Source organism: Canis aureus, chromosome 2 (genome assembly GCF_053574225.1).
Source record: "Canis aureus isolate CA01 chromosome 2, VMU_Caureus_v.1.0, whole genome shotgun sequence".
Taxonomy (NCBI): Eukaryota; Metazoa; Chordata; class Mammalia; order Carnivora; family Canidae; genus Canis; species Canis aureus.
The window spans coordinates 38,382,679-38,403,719 of record NC_135612.1 but is presented as its reverse complement, the minus strand read 5'-3'; the positions used below and the strand labels follow the sequence as shown (position 1 = coordinate 38,403,719).

The 21,041-nt window shown below is 45.2% G+C and overlaps 1 protein-coding gene and 1 long non-coding RNA gene across 5 annotated transcripts in view; one reads left to right on the top strand and one right to left on the bottom strand.

Annotated features, from left to right (window-relative positions):
- LOC144296066 (uncharacterized) overlaps positions 1–15,453 on the bottom strand; it is a 33,708-nt gene extending 18,255 nt beyond the window's left edge. Inside the window, exons 1-2 of the long non-coding RNA XR_013363189.1 lie at positions 15,301–15,453; positions 3,450–3,552 (exon numbers count right to left, since the gene is read on the bottom strand). This is a non-coding gene — a long non-coding RNA (uncharacterized LOC144296066). The remainder of the gene's footprint in view (positions 1–3,449; positions 3,553–15,300) is intronic.
- A 39-nt stretch (positions 15,454–15,492) lies between these two features.
- The window catches only part of LOC144296053 (uncharacterized), a 35,224-nt gene continuing 29,675 nt past the window's right edge, over positions 15,493–21,041 (top strand). For 2 of the 4 annotated variants that reach the window (XR_013363184.1, XR_013363182.1), the window contains exons 1-2: positions 15,503–15,609; positions 20,724–20,819. Coding sequence is in view for 1 of the 4 variants with exons in the window: in XM_077868901.1 (XP_077725027.1) it covers positions 15,580–15,609 (30 nt within the window). In the remaining 3 variants the exon portion in view is untranslated. Of the gene's footprint in view, positions 15,610–20,723; positions 20,820–21,041 lie in introns of all 4 variants that reach the window. The other 2 variants (XR_013363185.1, XM_077868901.1) reach the window with 1 other exon arrangement.

The following is a 21,041-nucleotide window of genomic DNA, read 5'->3' as shown; positions in this document are numbered from 1 at the left end:
TGTTAACTTCTGCAAAGAAGTCAGCTGAGATTTTGATAGAAGTTGTATTGAATCTATGGATTAATTTTGGGAATATTGCCATTTTAGCAATAGTGTTTTCTAATCCATGAACATAGGATGTTTTCCCATTTATTTAAATCATTTTCATTTCTTTTAACAATACTTTATAATTTTTGGAGTATAGGTTTTGTACTTCTTTTGATAAATTCATTGCTGAGTTTTTAATTCTTTCTGATTCTGTTGTAGATGGAATTGTTTTCTTAGTTTCATTTTCAGATTGTTTGTTGCTAATGTGTGGAAGAAATACAGTTGATTTTTGTGTATTGATCTTGTGCCTTGCAACCTTGCTGAACTCATAAGTTCTAATAGATTTATACTGGATCATTAGAATTGTCAATACACAAAATCATGTCATATGCAAATTGGATAATTTTACTTCTTTTCCAACCTCAATGCTTTTATTTTTTTGTTGCCTAATTTCCTAGCTAGAACCTCCAGTATAATGTCAAGTAGAAGTAGTGAAAGCAGACATCCTTGTATTGTTTTTGATCACAGGAGAAAAACATCAAGTCTTTCACCATTAAATATGATATTAGCTGTGGGGTTTTTGTAGACATCTTTAATTAGATCGAGGAAGATCTCTTCTATTTCTGGTTTGTTGAGTATTTTTAATCATGAAAGTGCATTGGATATTGTGAAATTTTTTTCTGTTTCTATTGAGATGATCACATGTTTTTTGTCCTTTATTCTATTGACATGGTATATTACATTAATTGATATTCAGATGTTAAAACACCTTTCATTCTTGGGATATATCTCCCTTTGTTACTATATTAGTTCTCCAGAGAAGCAGATAATAGGATGTCTGTATGTGCAATATAAATATAGACCTAGGTCTCTCTCTCTCTCTCTTACCTTTCAATCTATTTATCTATGTTTTTGATGTTACATTTTATATATTTTTTTACTTTGTATATCCCTTAACTAACTATTGTAGTTATTTTTACTACTTTTGTCTTTTAATCTTCATACTAGTTTTAAAAGTGATTAACCCTTTACTATATATTTATCTTGTATGGTGAGATTTTTATGTTCATGTTTTCTTGTTAATAAGTGCCTTTTCTTTTCAACTTAAATATGTCCCTTTAACATTTCTTGTAAGTTTTTGCTTGTTTGGAAAACCCTATTCCTCCTTTAATTTTGAATGATAGCCTTGCTCGGTAGAATATTCTTGGTTGGAAGAGCACTGCAAAGTTTCTTCTGAGGAATTTGCTAGTTGTATGGATTGGGGGTGGTGGTCTCACAAGTAACAAGTTGCTTTTTTCTTGCAGCTTTTAAGGTTTTTTTTGCTTTTGATATTTTTATTATAATTGCGGTGGGTTGTTTTGTGTTTATCTTATTTGGAACTCATTGGGCTTTCTGGATCTTGGCGTCTGTTTCTTTCCCCAGGTCAGGGAAGTTTTTGGGCATTATTTCTTCAAAAAGTTTTCTGCCCCTTTTCCCTTTTCTTCTTTTCAGACTGTGAATGTTATGTGACTTACTTTGTCCTATCAGTCCTATAAGCATTCTTTGCTTAATTTTTTTCTTTTTCTCCTTCCTTTTCTTTTTCCATTCTTATTGGGTGAGTTCCTCTGTATTGCAACTTGCTGATCCATTTTTCTGCTTCATCTAGACTGTTATTGAACCCCTCTGCTTTTCAGTTCAATTATTGTATTGTTCAGCTCTGTAACTTCTGTTTGATACTTCTTATATTTTCTGTTTATTGAAGTTCTCACTGTGTTCATCTATTCTCCTTAGTTCAACAAGCATCTTTATAACCATTACGTTGAAATCTTATAAGATAAATTACTTATCTGCATTTCATTAAGGTTTTTCTCTGAGGTTTTATCTTGTTCTTTTGTTTGAAAGGTATTCTCCTGTTTCTTTATTTTGCTTAATTCTCTGTGTTGTTTTTTTACACCGTGGCTGAAACAACTACCTATCCCGGGCTTGAAGGAGTAGCCTTGTGTAGGAGATGAAACTTACTGTTTAACTTTGCCCTGGTTCTTAGTTGTCTCTTGAACTTCTGTGACTGTCTAATCAGCCTGACTTATTCTTAGTTTGTTAGGAATTACTAAGTTATTGAGGGTGTGCCAAGATCTGTGAGTGTTCCAGAGGGAGGGATCTCAGCACCTTGCTTTTGGCTGATTGAAAGCTAGACGTTCAGGCAGCAGCTTTTAAGACATGCAAATAAATACAATCCTTTGGGATGACAACTGTACACTCTGCTGGCTTCCAGACCAGGCAATCTCGAGGTGTTCTCTTGGCAAAAATTGGGATCCCAGATGAGTGTCTGTGTCCCTTGGCAGAAGGTAAATGTGATCTGACCTGTACTGAGGCTCTCTTTATCTCTCACAACAGTTTTTTTGTTTTGAAGTATAGCTTGCCTGATATTAAGCTAGCCATACCAATTTTCCTGAAGTTGCTCTTTATGTGATTTTTTTAAATCCATTTACTTTCTTTAAAAAAAAAAAACATTTAAAAAAGATTTTATTTCTTTATTCATGAAAGACACACAGAGAGAGGCAGAAACTTAGGCAGAGGGAGAAGCAGGCTCCCTGCGGGGAGCCAGATAGGGAACTTGATCCCAGGATCCCAGAATCACAGCCTGAGCTGAAGGTAGATGGTCAACTGCTGAGCCACCCGGGCACCCCTATCTATTTACTTTCAATCTAGCTTTATCTTCGAATCTAAAAGGCTTGCTATTATTATTTGAATGCTTATTTGTTTAGTGAATGGTTGGATTATTTTTGTAGAATTTATTCCCCCCTACAGTGTTAAGCCTTTGATATTGCTCTAACAGAGTGGGGGACAGCCTTGGGTATGCCCAAATTCACTATGTAATGACCATGGGTTTGGCAGCGCTCTCTCTGACTGTCTCTTTCTCTGACAACACCCAGTTATTATGTTCCACTAGATGCTGGCTAATTGCTATATTGTTCTCAAGAATTACTCTATAGACTAATCCAATCAAATTATGGCTCCTTTCAAAGAGTGGTTGTGGAGGGGGGTCAATGTTTATTTTCATACCAGACGGACTCCTCCTGGGGTTTCTTTCTCAAGTTCTCTGCTTTCCCCCCAGGCAAAGCAGAGTCTTAGCTATCGAGGTAGGATGGGGAATGATGTACTTTTCTTCAGGTGCTATCCACATTTTGGGACGTGGGCGCCTGGTAGATGGGTTTGGGCAGGGGCCTCTGTGTTTCTGTTTACCTTTCCTAGTACGGAATCACTGCCTTACAAGGGGGTGGGGGGAAGAGGTATTTGGTGTCCCTATATTCTCAGTGGTACCCTGTCTAAAGTGGAAAATTTACCCATAAGTGGTGGCTGTGCAGAAGGTCTCTCCCACCTCTCAGCCATAGTCACCTAAAACTTAGCTTAAGGCAGCTGGAGGTAGGATAAGAAGTGCTGACCTGTCCTTCCTGGGAAGATTCTGTAGGTCTCCAGCTGTGAGCCCCAGGGAGAAAAAGCAATGTGTTCTTGGCTGCACCCAACTGGAATGGAGATTCTGTCTTCCTGAGTTAAGAGGGAAAAGGGATGAAACAGGTTTTGATTCAAATACTACAAACTCCCACTGTCCTTAGTGAATTATAGTAGATTTTCTTGAATACTTGTTTTTTCACTTGCTGTATATCCTTGGGACCACTACCTGACACTAAATAGTTGTTTTTTATGCTTTTCAGCAGTTTCACTGAGGAGCAAGTCTACAGAACTCCTCATGTTGTCATGCTGGAAGTCCTTTACCTCTTCTAATATAAGATTTTCGTGCAATAAATTTCCCTCTCAACATTGCTTTAGCTACGTCTTGCTTCTTTACATATGCTGCTTGCTTGTTTTCTTTCTTTTCTTTCTTTCTTTTCTTTCTTTCTTTTCTTTCTTTCTTTCTTTCTTTCTTTCTTTCTTTCTTTCTTTCCTTCTTTCTTTCTTTCTTTCTTTCTTTCTTATTAGTCAGGGCTCTCCAGAGAAACAAAACCAATAGGGTATCTATATACTATATCATCTAACTAAAGGTAGATCATGGGCAGATCATATATATCTCTGTATCTCGATATTCTCTATCATCTATATCATTTATCTATCTATATCTCTCTATCTAATCTATCTAATCTATCATCTATCTATCTATCATCTATCTATATATATCTATCATCTCCATATATGTATAAAAAGATTTTGTATATGGTATTGACTCAGGTGATTACAGAAGCTGGGAAGTCCCATGATCTGTCATCTGCAAGTTGGGAGACTCAGGACAGTCAGAGGTGCAATTGGAAGGTCTGAAATCTGAGAGCCAATGCTATAGATTCCTGTTTAGGGGCACCTGATGGCTTTGTTGGTTAAGCATCTGCCTTCAGCTCAGATCATGATCCCAGGACCCCCCCCCCCCCCCCCAGGATCAAGTCCCATGTCGGGCTCTCTGTTCAGGGAGAGCCTGCTTCTCTCTCTCCCTATGCCACTCCACTTGCTTGTGCTCTCTGTGTATGTATGAAATAAATAAATAAAATAATTTTTTAAAAATTCTAGTTTAACTTGGAAGGCCTGAGAGCCAGGAACCAACAAGGGCAGAAGATTAACATTATAGCTCCAGCAGTCAAGCAGAGAGTGAGTTCAACCTTCCTCTGCCTTTTTGTGCTATACAGGCCCTCGTTGAATTGGATGGTGCCCACCCATGTTAGGGAGGCCTTCTGCTTTATTGAGTCCATCACATCAAATGCTAATTGCTTCCAAGGACACTCTCATAGACACACCCAGAGATAATGTTTAACCAGATACGTGGGCAACTCTTAGCCTATTCAAGTTGATAGATAAAATTAGCCATCACAATTTTTATTCAGTTCTGTGTATTTTAAAAATTCCTTTGAGATTTCCTCTTTGATGCATGGATTATTTATTTATTTATTTATTTATTTATTTATTTATTTATTTATTTAAAGATTTTATTTATTTAGTCATAGACACACAGAGAGAGAGGCAGAGACACAGGCAGAGGGAGAAGCAGGCTCCACACAGGGAGCCTGATGTGGGACTCGATCCCGGGTCTCCAGGATCACACCTCAGGCTGCAGGCGGTGCCAATCCGCTGCGCCACCGGGGCTGCCCCAATGCATGGATTATTTAGAAGTATACCATTTAATTTTCAGTATTTATAGATTTTCCTGTTGTGTTTTTTGTTTTTTGGTATTGATTTCTAGTTTGATTTCATCATGGGCAAAGAACATACTCGTGTGATTGTATCCAAATTTTAACAGAGCAGATTATTCATCTTAATGACTCCCTCACTCTTTGAATGTACAACAGAAACTCATGTACTGTGGGAGGAAGTTTCTGGGTGGGACACAGCTGCTTCTGTGTGAAGTTCAAGAGCTGTCATTGTGTTCTGTGTAAGCAGCCTCTGAGCTGCACCAGGATGAAGACAGAACCCAGGGCAGAGGGGCCCAGACCAGGCATCTGGTTATCCACTTGGGGCCTGACCCCCTGAGTCTCAGGACAGAGTCCCTCTTCTGGCACAGTGTGTTGGACTCATGGTTGGTCAGGTTTGGTCTATACCAGCAGCATACACTCAGTAGTGAGTATGGGGGTGGAGCCGGTCCCGAGACATTGGGAAACACTCACCCACAGGCCAACAAGGCAGCAGAGGATTGGGTCCTGGCTGGAGGCCTCAGCTACCTTCTGAGTTTGCAGGTGGGTCTCAGACCTCTGGTAGCTGAGGAATCCCACCCATGGTAGCCCCCTGTCCTGGGTAGCTTGGCACAGGCAGGGTATGAAATGTGAGACACAGAAGACGGACGTGGTAAAAAAAAAAGAAGAAGAAGAAGACCGATGTGGTTATGGGGCCAGCTTGGGAGGGATGAACTGGAACTCAAGGAGAATGGGGCAAAAATTGAGGAATCACTCTTGAGTGGGCTGCACATTTGCTCTGCCCTTCTCTTAAGTACAGAGAAATACAACTTCCTATTCCTATTCCTGGAGCAGCTTGTCGTCATCAGCTACATCCTGCTCCTTGAGCCAGAGGGTCCACAGGACTTGGTGCCCCTAATGGTCCTTTTAGCCTGATCCTAATGAGAACCTGGTGAGAATCCACAGTACCTCATCCGGATGCTGAGTGTCTCCCCTCTCTCCCTCTGTCCCTTCAGGCGGTGTTGGGTGTGGGCAGCATTGGTCACCTCTTCAGGGCATACTTGCCCTGCTCCTCTGTCCCCCACTGGGGCTGAAGTTGGTGGCCATGTGGTTTGCGTCCAGCCAAGCCACTCTTGGCTCTACCCACCTCCATTCCGTCTGGATTAGCAGCGTCACTCAACGTGTGTTCATATACACATGACTCAGTGACTCCATCTGTGGGATTTAATCCTGAAAATGTACTCACAATCAAGTGAAAACAAAGGATGAAGGTGTGACAAAAGTCAGGAAACACCTAAAGCTCACCAAACATGGCACAGTTTAAGAACAGCTTCATCCATTCACACAATGGCATGTGTCTGCCACTGGAAAGCAGGATTCCGTGGATTAAGATGTTTTGCTACGTGCTCAGTGAGCTCCACATGTGGGGAAAATGCTAGTGTAAGTATCCCCACATACGCTCACATATGCCTGGGCATCCGGAAGACACATGGCACATTGCAGGCAGCAACCATGGCCACAGGGTGTGGGTGTGTGCACCCTATTTCGTGCATCACATTTTCTTTAACTAAATATGGATTCCATCCCCTTTAAGCCTGCTTTCCATGTCCTTTTATTATATGTGTTAAAAATCCATTCACAAGGGGCATCTGAGTGGCTCAGTGGTTGAGCATCTGCCTTTGGCTCAGGGTGTGATCTGGGGTCCTGGAATCGAGTCCCACATCAGGCTCCCTGTGCCTCTCCCTCTGCCTGTGTCTCTGCCTCTCTCATGAATAAATAAATAAGATCTTTTTTAAAAAAAATCCATTCACAATTTGTAAAAAACATCTCTTTGGGGAAAAAATGAGCCTGGGAAGAAAGTGTGAGTTAAGAATCTTGTTTTTCCTAAAGACTATCCACTTTTACCCTACTAGATACAAGTCATTTTCAGGAGCCACTTGGGAATTTCCTGTTTTTTTTTGTTTTGTTTTGTTTTGTTTTCCCGGGGATTCCAGACAAGCCAGACTGCAGCTCTGCTCAGCATGGCCAACAGCAGTCTTGGCCCATCTTGCTGTCTGAGCCGGAGCTAAGAGCAACTCACCTCCAACCTTCCCACACTGCCTGCTGCTGCCTGCTGTGGCTCCAGGCAGCTGCGAGGAGAGGCACCAGGTGCCTCAAGACCAGAAGGACATCCCCTCCCCGCCCAACAAGATGTTTTCTAGAAAGAGGGTATCTCATGAGAGTTTCAGCCTGCACCTTGGAGACCCATGAAGATGGCCCACTTTCCCCCTTGGCCTCTCCCTGGCAGAGAGGCCGGTGGGCTCTGAAGAAAGAAATGTTCCCCCACACCTGAGTACAGACATGCATACCCTGGGAAACCCACAGACACCTTCACACATGGAGACGCACTGCCAGGCACAGAGACACAGGGACACACGGACAGACACATACACAGACTAAAAGACATTCACAGGTACTCACCGACACCCCCCGCAGAAGAAAGACAGATACACATACCTACAGACACTCAACACATGCACAAAGCCACCACAGACACACCCAGGACGGATGCACACAGACATACAGATACACATGAATAGACACGCATAGGCACACACAGGCTCACACACTCCTGTACACCTGTTCCCTCAGAGCCAGGCTTGCCGCTGCCCTGCCCCAGTCCCACTGTGGAGCATTTTCTCTTGGTGGGTGGACAGGTTTGTCAGATGTGCTCATCTCACACCCACTTCCACACCTGGGGCAGGTGTGAGGGCTGGCTTCCTCCCTGCCTGCTCCTGGCTCTCAGTGCAGGGGGGCTCCAGGGACTTTCCTTAGATGCTGCTTGTGAGGCCTGGGGCCCAGAAAGGTTAGTGCTGTTCTGACCATCGACCCATTTTTCAGACCTAAGTAAATCGTTTCCCACAGCCAGAGGGGAGTAGCCTCCGTGTTCCAGGGTTATGAGGGTCGGAGAGTTGGAGTGGTAGACGGTCCCTCTGGAGCACAGAACCACTGGACCCCTCAGCAAATGAGTCCTGGGCTGCTCAGCCCCACAAAACCCCCTCTGCCAGCAGGTCTGCCAGAGCAGATTCCACATCCCCTTCCTTTTTCCCTGCTTTGCTTCCCCATTCAAGAGAAGGCCCGCTGCTCGGGCAAGTCAGATTTGAGGACACTAGGTCATGAATTCAGGGGATGCAGTTTCCTAATAGTTTAATGTCACCAGAAGTGGGGAGTGCCTTACTTCTACCTCTGCACGTAGCTGTGGAGGACACCTGTTCCTCCGGAGTCACCCAAATTAGGGTCTCTAGAGAAAATACTGGATGCCCACTGTTTATAGCCTGAATGCTTATGTCCTCCCAAAATTCATATGTTAAATCCCAGTCCCCAATGGGATGGTATTAGGAGATGAGGCCTTTGAGAGATGGTTATGAGGGAGCACTCGTGAATGGGATTAGTGCTCTCATAAAAGACCCCAGAGAGCCAGCAGGCCTCTTCTGCCACGAGAAAACACAGCAAGAAAACCGCTGTCTCTGAACCAGGAAGTGGGCTCCCACCGCACACGGACTCTGCTGGTGCTTGATCGTAGGATTCCCAGCCTCCGGAGCTGTGAGAAATGGGTGTCTGTTGTTTATAAGCCACCCAGGCTGTGGTGTTCTGTTAGAACAGCCTGAATAGACAGACACCAGTTAAATTTGAGCAGAAATTCGATGGAAAATGTTTTAGTATGTCCCAAATATTGTACACGACATATTTAAACTAAAAATTGTGTTCGATGTTTATTGGAAATTCAGATTTAACCATGCGCCCATACTTTATTTCTTCTTTCTAAATCTGGCATCCCCACCCAGACCCTTCACTTGAGGCTCCTTTTTCTTAACAAAGTAGCTGACTGGGGAGAGACTGGTGGCTGCATGCTTGCTATGGAGGCAGTGTGCCCTCTTCTCCACGGGATCTCTGCCCTGCTAGGGGCAGAGGTGTGCTCCCCAGAGTTGCTGGTGTGCTCCCCCATCCCTGGGCACTCCCTCAAGTGCTCTGCGTGTGCTACAATTCCATCCTCCCAACAGTGGCACTTTCAGTTCTGCCCAGCATGGTGCTCTTGAAATGAGCCTGCTCCAGGCCTACTCCTTCTGTCCCTGGCCTGACCTCTGGCTCCTTCACCCTCTCTCTGCAGATGTTCATGGGCCACTTCCTTGACTCCAACCCAGATGGTGGTAGGAGGCAGGGTATGGGGAGCCCTGTCCTGTCCTCAGGGAGCCTGCGTGCCAGGGGGAGCTGGGCACTGCATACTCATGAACAGGGTGCTGTACTGAGGTCAGAAGGTGTAGAAGGCCCCCAGGAGCACCAGCTGGCCTGGCAGCTGGGCTCAGAGCTAGTGCAGGGGGAGGATGACTCAGCAGCACACCTGCCGGATCTGACCCCTGAGGACCACTAACTACCCTTTGCCCTTCATGCTGGACCTGGTGAGCTGATGAATAGCTGTTTCTCCCAACCTTTTCTTTTTCTTTGGGAGGCCATCCTAGAGCAGGAAAGGGCCACAGGGTGTGGCCGGTGAGGCTGGGATTGAATCTAGGGCTATCCACAGGTATATTCCTGGTCCTGGGGAGGCCAAGCTCTCGTAGCTTTCTGAAGATGATCCAGGAGGAGGAACATCTCAAACCCTAATGGCTGCTTCTTGCAAACTTTTGATCAATTAGGTGCCCTGATGGTCTGTGCAGACTAGTGTGGCTGGCTTCAGGTTCTCGAAGGCTGATGAGGAGATGGGGGAAGGGGACATCAGGGCAGCTCTGGTCCTATCTTGTCAAAGTCTCCCTGATGCCAGCATATGTGGATAAAGTCGCTGGCTTCGATGGGACGGATCTGAGTTGAAGTTTTACAGCATGAGCTTTGGCCAGACCCAGAGAAACCTCAGGGGCCTGCATGGAGGAATAGAGAGGTAAGGGCATCTGGTTATAGAGGACCAGAGAGCCACAATTCACCAGGGACCACTGGGGTGGGCAGGGCCAGAGTTGAGCTTCTACCAGCATGCTTAGCCATGGAGCTCCTGAGAGTATTGTGAATGAGGAGTCCCCAGACCTCGGCTGGTCCCTGATCACAAAGCATCTCTCTGGCCCTGTCTCCTCCTGTCTCTCCCACACCCCAGGGACAGAGGCAGACAGATGATATTATCACTGCTGTCCCCAGGTGAAGAGCCTCTATCCAACTGTTGGGTGGTTTGTCCAAAACCCCAGAGGAAAATGAAGGGACTGGCTCCTGACTGCCAGGCCTGGGGGTGGAGGTGGGGAACAAGCTCACCTGGCTCCTTACTGGCAAATCCTGGTCCTGGGGTCCATCCCTGGCCTCCATCTGCTGTATCCCTCCATACTTTTCCAGAGGACAAGGAGGTCTCTCAACTGAGCACTCACACAGTATACTGGAGGCATATACCCTCTCCAAATGGATTCAGACCCCACATCTCAGGCCTACATTTCAGCTCAGGTTCTCTCTTCAACTATGACTAATCAGCACACACTTTCTCTTTCTCTCTCTCTCTGCCACTCTCTCTCAGAAGCAATTTTGAGTATTAGTTAGAAAAGTATAGAGAATTTAAGGGGGAAGAGTACTTAATGGCACTATCATCATGGTTATACTGCTATATTTTGTGCCATTAACTTTTCTTTAGAACTACAATGAAATCCATTACTTGAACTTGAAGTATATGCACAGTACATACACAACCTTACACTAATTATTTTTCACAAGTAACATTATATTTCAAAATATTAATGGGGCGTTTGAGTGGCTCAGTCGGTTAAGCATCCGCCTTCGACTCAGGTCATGGTCTCCAGGTCCTGGGATGGAGCCCCGCATCTGGCTCCCTGCTCAACGGGGGCTCTGCTTCTCCCTCTGCCCCTCCCTCTGCTCTTGTGCGCATGCTGTTTTTCTCTCATAAATAAATAAATAAAGTCTCAAAAAAAATTAAGAGCTCAGTATCTGTGCCACTGAGTTCTATTTTAATTAACTGAAGCAAAAGGAGAACAACATTCAACTAGGAAGGATTGTACTCATAATCAATCTCCTAGAGTGAAGAATGTTGTTTTCTTCCATTGTACCTGCCATAGGCTGTACAATGTCCTGAGAGGATTCATTATGAGAAAAATGTCAATCACTACTTCGAGATCTTACTTTTGGAGAAACTCAGGAGAAAGCATAGGCATTTTTCTTTTCAAATAAGGGGTCTTAACTTTTCTTATTATTGGAGATTTTAACACCATTTATTAATGTATCGCTATGGTCCATGAATTTTTGCAGCCTTTGCCAAAAGTCATATGCTAAAATCCTAATCCTCAAAATAATGATATTAGGAGCTGGGGACTTTGAGAGTAGAGTAGAGCCCCATGATGGGATTAGCACCCTTGCATAAGGGGCCCCAGAAGGCTCCCCTCCCCCTTCGACCTCATGAGGATAGAGAAGTCTACAACTTGGAAGAGTGCCCTCACTTGCCTATGCCGGTACCCTGACCTCAGACTTCCAGGTTCCAGAACTGGGAGACATAAATTTTTGTTGTTTATAAGCCTCCCCACTGGGGGTGCTTCATTAGAGCAACCTGAATGGACTAAGACATATATCTAAATAACAGATTTTTACAGCTTTCAGGTAAAGCCTAGCACTTTGTTTATTCAAAGCCTATGAGAAGAGATAGTCTCACTTTAAATCATGACATCATTTCTTCAAGTTTTGGCTCAACCTCTTCCCAGTAAGGGCGTAGCTTCCCTAGTATGTCACCGGTGATTTTCAATACAAGTTTGTTTCAACAACTGGGGTATTTCTTGTTTGTTTGTTTATTAAAGATATTTATTTATTCATTTGCGATAGAGTGAGTGAGCATGAGCTGGGGGTCGTGGATAAAAGAAACAGACTCCCTGCTAAGCAGAGAGCCTGATGTGGGGCTGGATCCCAGGACACTGGGATCATAATCTGAGCCAAAGGCAGATGCTTAACTGACTGAATCACCCAGGGCCCCCTTTAACATCTTGTTTATTAACAAAATCATCAACCCAGCTGTCTTTATGGACTCATACACTAACATTTTATGGAATTCCTTTTTAATTACAGAAATCCTTTTTCTGTACTATCCACAACAACTATTAAACTCAGTGTTAGTATAGTAATATATACTAGTAAGTGTGCAATAAAGGAGAAAAGTTCTTGGCCACCAACTAAGAAATGTGTATTTCTACCCACAGTCTCTTAAGCACTTACTGTGGGGGATGTATGTACAACCTCACTCATAGAAATGTGGTAAAGGACATTCATCTCTGTATCCTGGTGGCAAAGAGAGTTCTCATTCTTGGGTAGCTGACTCTCCTCTAGCCACCTGCTCTCTTCAGCCTTCCATGCCACAGGCTGAGAGAAGCAGATGGATGTGTACCTCCATCTCTCATCCTGGCTTGCTTCCCAGAACCAGAGATGCCATAGTCCAGGCCACTGCTGCTTCCAGCTACTACACCCTAGAATCAGCCATTTCCCTAGAAGCCCTGATTCCTTTTGTTGGAATATGGTATTTATTTATTTATTTATTTATTTATTTATTTATTTATTTACATTTTTAAAAGATTTTATTTATTTTTTCATGAGAAACACAGAGAAAGAGGCAGAGACATAGGCAGAGGGAGAAGCAAGCTTCCCGTGGGGAGCTCAATGTCGGACTTGATCCTGGGACTCAGGAATCATGCCCTGAGCCAAAGGCAGACACTCAACCGCTGAACCACCCAGGTGTCCCATGAATATGGTATTTAGAAACCAAGAAACGGGTGCGGGGTATGCTCCATGCTCCTGGAGTACTGCTGCTCCTGGCCCCTCCCAGCAGACAGAGCCAGGAAACATGTTTGTCCCAGCTCATTTACACACATATGCTTTTAGTCATTTCTCCACTTGTCCCTGCACACTGAACTAAGCCCGTGTTCACATCACAGTGATGTCTCAGGTTCTGGGGCAGCCCCTGAGGAAGGACTCATTCCTGCCCCCTGCCACTGTGATCTATTACCTCTCTCTCCAGCAGTGAGACGCTGGCTCCCACCATCTGCCATGTGGCCACCTGTTTGTTCAATCCCAGCAAACACGTGAAGCAGTTTCATAATTGTCTATCTCGTGAGAAACTAGAGCAGTGTTTAAGTATAGTTGCTTATGTTTGCAGTCTTTCAGTTTCCAGTCAAAACACCATTTTCCCAAGTTACTTAGGTCAGCTGCTTTTGTCCACCTCCTTCCCAGAGGCCACATCATACATTTGTGATATGGTCAGAGTCTGTGGTCACAGTCTATATTCCATGCTGGGGTCCCCCCAACTCCTTCACATGCTCAAAGTTTGCATACTGTATAGTGCAGTCTGTGATGTATAGTTCTATGGGTTTTGATCAATGCAGAGTCTTGTATCCACCACCCCAGTACCAGGCAGACAGTTCCATAGCCCTAAAAGTTCCCCTTTGAGGTCAGCCACTTCCTGATCCCCAACCCAAGCAATTGCTGATGTGTTTTCTGCCTTTGGCAGAATGTCATATGAATGGAGTCACACAATATATAGACCTTTGAATCTGGCTTCTTTCATTTATGCTATAAAAAACAGCTTCAAATGCACCAAAATCTTAATCTTGTCTTTTATCTCCCTGAAAGTAGTAAACATAGCTAATTAAGAATCTGTGAATGGTATCTTCAAAATCTGGAACTTGTGTGGGCCTGTTTCAATTGCTCAGTGTTTCTGCTAGTTTTTATTTGTGTTGGTTTGTGTTCTTGACTGCTTGGTTATCTTTTATTGTGAGTCAGATATTATATGTGCAAAGCTTTTTTTTGTAGAAAGAGTTTGAAGGATGGGGTAATGTTATTGTCTTTTTACAGATAATTTCCGATTGTTTCTGGCATGTTCATGGCAGTCAAGATCCCTTTCATACAATTCAGGAATTGAGGTCTCCTGGGCCACTCTCAGGACTGAAGCCAGGCTCTAGTCCCTATAAAGGCTAATTTCCTTGCTTCTCCTAGAAGGCAATCCTTTGATCTCTCAAAGCAAAGAGTATCTCACTCCCACTAGTCCTTTTATTCTTGATGGGTCCCAAACTCTGATGTTTCCATTCTTATGGAATTGGTAGTCACTCCTGGACTAAAAATGGCCCCACATGTTGTCATTCTTTGTAATCCTGTTGCTAATCTGATGTCTTTTAGCAGATATTTCTTATGTTTTATGCAGCTTTTCTAGTTGGATAGATCAGATTGATTGACTCCTATTACTCAGTTTGCCATAGAAGGGGAGGCTCCCATACTTTTCTCAGGCGAGCTCTCCAATCAGACCATCCAACTTCTCATCCAACGGTTCATACTATAGGCTTGGCCCCTGGACTCCTTCTTCACTCTGGGTCATTGAAACTCATTTCCAAGAGAAATCCATGAATTGGATCTGAGTGATGGTCTTGCAGGGTGCCCAGACACACTGGCACTCTGTGTCTATACCTCTGGTATATGTGGGCAGCACCTCAGGGGTGCTCTGAGGTGAATCCTGGTTTACCTCTCAAATTACTTCCTTCCTTATCTTCATGGGGGCCCGCTCAGGGATTATTTCTCTTTTTCCAGAAAAATTTTCACCAATATTTCAATGTTCAAATGGAAAAGAATAAATATTTCCACTGTTTTACCATATGCACCTTTGAGTGACACTATTGAAGGCTATCCCATGAGTTGAAAATGGCAAAGTCACTTCTGGAAGCCTTGGAAGGTATTTTTATCCCTTTAGACTGCTAACAAGATACTGTAGCTGGGGAGCTTAACAACGAACATTTATTTCTTATGGTTCTGGAGGCTGGGAAATATAAGCTCAAGTTCATAGCAGATCCAGTATCTGATGAAAGCCCTTTTCTTGGTTTTCAGATGGCTGTCTTGCTGTGTCCTCACATGGTGATGGTGGGGTGGATAGAGAGGGCACAAGAGAGACAGGGAGACAGAGAAAGGAGGCTCTTGGCTCCATCTTATAAGGTTACTAATCCCTTCATGGACTCCACTTGCATGACCTAATCACCTCCCTAAGGTGCTAATTCCAAAGACCATCACATTGAGGGGTAGGATTTCAACATATGAATTCTAGGGAAGGGGGAAGACACAAAAATTTAGTCCACAGCAGGAGGGAAAGACTAAGGGTCATTGTAACTATTACCTTAAAGCCTTCAGATGGGGACCACCAGCCATCATTCCAAATCACAGTCAGGTTCTTTCCAAGGGCCCTCAGCCCTCTCCTTATTCACAGTACTTCATTGTCCATCCTTCAGTGTCTAGAGCTGATGGGCGTTGGCATACCGTCAGCAGTAGTTGCCCAGTGACTTCATTCGATGTCACAAAGCACCTGCCACAACGGCTCCCAGGATCACAGTTATCTGTGGCAGAAAACAATCATGGGCATGAACCAAAAGACTAGTTTTTTTTCAGGGTGGAAAGGATGTGGAGAGGTGCTTCCAAAAATATTCAAGTAAGTCCTAACCTTGAATCTATCAACACACATTTAAAGCATTTTTCCTCTGGTGGCAGCAGTTTGGATTATATCTATTGCATTTCTCTTCGGTAGAAATACTATTCAGGATGGTAGTCCTGAGGCACCTAGAAAAGCCTTTTTTGCAAATGTGGTATAAAAAATTTTTTCACTAATGGAGTTGATCATTTTTAAGGAAAAAGTTGTTTTTGAGGTCAATGCCTTTTGTGTTACTATTCATTCCTAGTTTTCAGCAACTAAATGTATGTATTAGGTGTTTCCCAAAACTGCTTGGTGGTGGCAAAGAGGCTGGACTTTATTTTATAATAAAGTGTAAAGTGTTAATCTAAACTTTAAAATATATATATATTTATTTTAAAGACAGAGAGAGCATGCACATATGGGTACGAGTGGAGGGAAGGGCAGAGGGAAGGAGAGAATCTCAGGCCTACTCCCCACTGAGCATGGAGCTCAAGGGGGTTGAGGGGGGAGGGACTCGATCTAATGATCCTGAGATCTTGACCTGAGCTGAAATCAAGGTTTGGACACTTAACCAACTGAAGCCACCCAGGTGCCCCATAAACTTCTGGTTTAAGTACTTTTGAGGGCACCGTAGTAGGTTATAGGTTTCAGATCAAAGATCACTAAGTGAAGCAAAATCTGGAACTACAGAATCAACTGGCCAAGGCATTGGATTTGAAAGAAGTAAATTGTTGGTTTGCTAAAGACAATTTACTGATCCCCCCTGCCCTGTGTAAAGAAGAAGGAAACACTGAAAACTATGTTGTGGATTTCCTGGCACTCTTGACATCTAAGGAGAGGAGAATGTAAATAGGTGTCCTCACCGCCCCGCTCCAAGCCTCAGACCCAGCATGGCGGCCCCACCGCCAGGGGGCAGCACCTGGCTGACCTTGGCTGCAACGCGGTGTTGCCGGTCTGTCCACCTGGAGGCAGGTAGTGTATCTTTCCTTCACACAGAAGGCACAGACAAAAATCCAAACACATGTCCTCAAATTGGATTTCAGTGTGAAGGGCAGAATTAATATATTTACTACTGTAAAAGTTTAAAACTATTAATCAACAGATTTAGAATTAGTACCAAGTCCAGAGGAAATGTTAACACCCCATTTCAATTACACTGAGATGGTTGTAATTCAGCCTTCCTGGGACCCGAGCAATATTCCTTTACTGACTTAAATATACATAGAAAGTGAAAAGCAGTTAAAAGCCCTCCCAGACTGAGTGTACAAAAAAAAAAAAAATTACACTGTATTTTCTTTTCCTACCATCAAGTGGGTCTTTTACTTTTGACTTAAATGCAGCTTTGTGAACCCTAACTAAAATAAAAGCTGAGGGGATCCCTGGGTGGTTCAGCGGTTTAGCGCCTGCATTCGGCCCAGGGCATGATCCTGGAGTCCCCAGATCGAGTCCCACTTCAGGCTCCCTGCATGGAGCCTGCTTCTCCCTCTGCCTGTGTCTCTGCCTCTCACTCTCTCTCTGTGCCTCTCATGAATAAATAAATAAAATCTTTAAAAGAAATAAAATAAAAGCTGAAAGTCCTGCAAAAGAAGCAAAGCCTTTCTGATAAGCAGATAAGCAGACAACCACACACCCAAACACATCTCCAGGCACAGTTTTGTTGAGGAGAGTCACTGTGGCCAGAATACATGGTCAACTCTAGATTAGATATCCTGTTAGCAACACGGCTGTTCATCAGTTTCACAGAGGGCACCGAAGGGACACAGTGACTGGCCCGGCATCAAGTTCATCACAGATTACAGAAGGTCCCGATAAGAGGAGGGAGAAACAGTGGGACTCAAGGGACAGCCACTGTCCAGGGTGATGGACTGCAACAGGTGCATCTGCCTGGGCACCAGCTTCCTTACCCACGTTCTCTTGGTCCACATGAAGTCCTTTTGGGTTCAGCACCAGGACTTCTTCATTGTCACCTGGTACTCTGCCAGAGGGATCTATCTGCTCCATTGGTGGGCAAACTCGCCTTTCCTGCTGCCGATGTTTGGCAAACATTATCCCCCATGGGGCTCTTTCCTTCGATGGTGGTCATAAAGTGGTTTTCAGCTCTTGTATCACTGATCACAGTCAAGTGTTTTTCAAAAGAATGAGAGCCCTGGTAGAAGCTGAACTTCAGTGTGATGGGAAACACTCTGAACTCTTCCTGTTCATCCATCCTCCGAATGCTTGTCTTGTGGTCTTTCATCATCTTTTTTTTTTTTTTTCTCAGGCCCCCTCCTTCTGTCTCTCTGTGTAACTGCTCAGGAAACGGTCGTTGAACTTTCCAGAAGCAGAGGACTTGTGGCTCATTCACTCCTCATCCAGGTCCCCCATGAGCTCTAATCCCATTAACCATGATGCTTTCATTGAGATCTGGAAGTTCAAAAACTCAGAAGGCAAACATGGACCTGATGACTGTCAGGGCTCTGCCAGAGTAAGGGGCCCCTGGCAAGGCAAGATTGTATCTACCTCTCTGTCACAGTGCCATGGTTGCTATCCTGGGGCTCCCCAGGCGCCTGTCCAGCCAGAATGGGTGCAGGTGTTGGCCCATGGGCAAAAGTGCAGACAGCACATGTGTGTCCTGCTCAGACATGCAGGAGGCAGGGATGCCCAACAGTAGTGCAGGGAGGGCCATGCTGTCTTCCCACAGGGGTAGCCTGGCAGGAGATGGGGATAAAGTGGTCACACTCAACTTCCCCAGGGCTCCCGAGTGGTGTGTGTTACTCACAGGGTGTAGATGAAGAGTCTAGAGAGGATGGTCTTCTTTGCTTGCCTAGCTCTGGCGACCTCTGGCTGGCGCCACCCACTGCCGGATTCAGTTCTCTCCTGAAGCGCCAGGCTCCGGGCTTGGCCTCCCTCCGCAGGCCTGTGGGGACAGGCGGGACAAGCGCTGGCGCGGGGCCCTGTGGAGCTGCCTGCCTCGGCTCCGGCCTCCGCTCAGGCCTTGCTTTACGGCCTGGGCAGATGTTCTTACCCTCCCTGAGCTGTGGCTTCTTGGGCTACAGATAGGAACGGTGGTCTTATCCGACGGGTGTGACAATGTCTAGGCTGTGTCTGGACGGCCCCAAGCCCACCTCAAGGGCTCCCCAAAGCCTCCCCTAGCCCTCGGTCCCAGAGAGGAGGTGGCTCCCGCTACAGTTACCCTTGTCTGTTCCTGTCACAGCATCTTCTACCCTCATCAGTGGATGGCCCTCTCCTGCTTTCTCTCCCATTGCTTGGGGGGAGGGGTGGCAGCCAGAGGAGGGGAGGGGTCTGTCTTATTCCTGGGTGAATCTCCAAAGCTGGCTCCCAGTCAGTGTTTGTGTAAGGACTGCGTGTTCCACCTGCTGGAATTCCCTTCCCCGCTTTCTCTGATGCAACTCTCACCTCCCCGTGAAGTCTCCCTTTCTGGGCAATCCCTGCTGTGCACAGAGCTGAGCCCCAGTACTTTGGTGGGTTCTTCCAGGGCACTCCCAGCCACTCTCTGGGAAGCGCAGAGCAGGGCACTTCCATTTCTTGGGCGGCATCTCCTTGCCAGGCTCACCCGGGCTCACAGAGGAGGGAGGGCCCTTCTGCTCTGATGGAAGAGATCCCAGTCACCACTGTGGGCAAGGCCTCCTTGGGCCTTGGGGCATGTTGGACAAAGGTCCTGACATTCAGGTGCCAAACATCTAGGCAAGGAGATGAGGCACAGGTGAGGTTGGCAGGGCAGAAGGTAGGTGTAGGTGAAAGCTCTGCCTCTGAGAGGAAGGGGCAGGAGGGAGGCATGAAACAGCGGGGACAGGTGGCACAGGTCTGCACAAATACACTACAGGCATGGGCCCAGACCTTGCGCTTTGTGCGCCTGCTAACTCAGGTGTGTGAAACCCTGTGTGTGCCAGGGTGGGCATCCACTTGGGCTGCTCCTGGTTGGCGGGGCCAGGTTGTAAAGTTGTGGGAGCTCTTGCATGGGCATCAGAAAAACTGGACAGTGTACGGTCACATCTTGGGTAACCCAAACCAAATATTTTGCTGGATTGTAAGGATTGTAAAACCTTACAACCTATTTGGGACACTGGTTGGAAATTTCTAACCAGGTTAAGTATGTACTCGTTCTGTGATGTGGCCATTTTGCTCTTTTGTATGTTTCCAAAAGAAATGAAAGCTTATCTCCACAAAATGCTCACCAGTGCTCGTAGTGGCTTTATTCATAAGAGCCCCGAACGAGAAACAATCTGAATGTCCATTAACAAGAAAATATTATGATTTTTAATGGTGCACATTATATAAAATGGTAATATTATTATTCCATTTGTATGAAGTTAAAGAACAGAAAGGATAAATCTAAAGTGAACTGTACAATAGCTGCTGTGGGGGGTGGCGTTATGCTAGGGAGGGTAGGAGGGGATCTCTTAGGGATGATGAGATGTTCTGTATCTTGATCATGGTGATGGTGGTGACCAACAAGGATACGCTTGTTAAAAGTCATCAGCTCTACATTTGACACTGTGCATTTTACTGTGCCTAAAATATGCATCAACAAAATGAACTTTATTAAAAAACACTTCTGGTTTGAAGGCAAAATTCCTTACTTAAGTAACTATAGAGCAGAATCTTGGCTGTTCCTAGAATTTGCAGGTCAGAACTACTTCACAGGTCTGGAGCCACTTGGCTCAATGTGAGCCAGGCCCCCTGGAGAAAAGACCCTGGGTATTACCTCATTGTCTTTTATAAATCTCCTCCAAACTTCCCCCAGGGGTGTGTGGCCTTTCCCAAAGGTGGCTGTGTCCTGAGACCAAACGACTTGTTCTGGCAAATGTCTATTCCCATGTAATCACTGGAGGGCAGGAATACTTTGATCATTCAGGGTACTTGGCACTGGCTTTGAGTTGTCGCTGATTTGAGGAAACTTTAAAATACCACCGTGGCCCTCCAGTCAAGGTGAGGCTTCTGGAGGTTAGATAGTAAAAAAGAGTTTTGTCCCAAGTATGGATGTCTGTGGGACTGGTGGGTGTGTGGGCATGACCCACACATGTTCGTTTCCCATTTCCAGTGCTGGAGAGGTGGAAGAGTTACATTTGGCAGTGGGCAGGGCCCCCTTGTCACCTTTCCTGCCTTGAAGTGAATTTTGGCTTTTTTGGTAGGAAGTGGGATGAAGATGAAAGTCCTGAAACTTCTACCTCCCTACCACGATAGTCAATGAAGAACAATGGATTCTCCGTCCTGGGGGAATCTGAGAGGTTAGTGGTGCTCTCAGGGACTTGGGTGGTTTAAGGGAGGAAGTTCCTAGTATAGCTTCTGTCCCTCACCTGTTGACCTACACCAAAGACAGACGCTTGAGGGAGGAAGGCAGTGGATCTCAGTAAACTTAGAGCTGACGGGTCACTGCACTTGCTGCTGCTATTCTAGATGAAACACCTTTTCTGGGCACTGGTGGGTGACTTTGGTTCTCTCTGTCAATT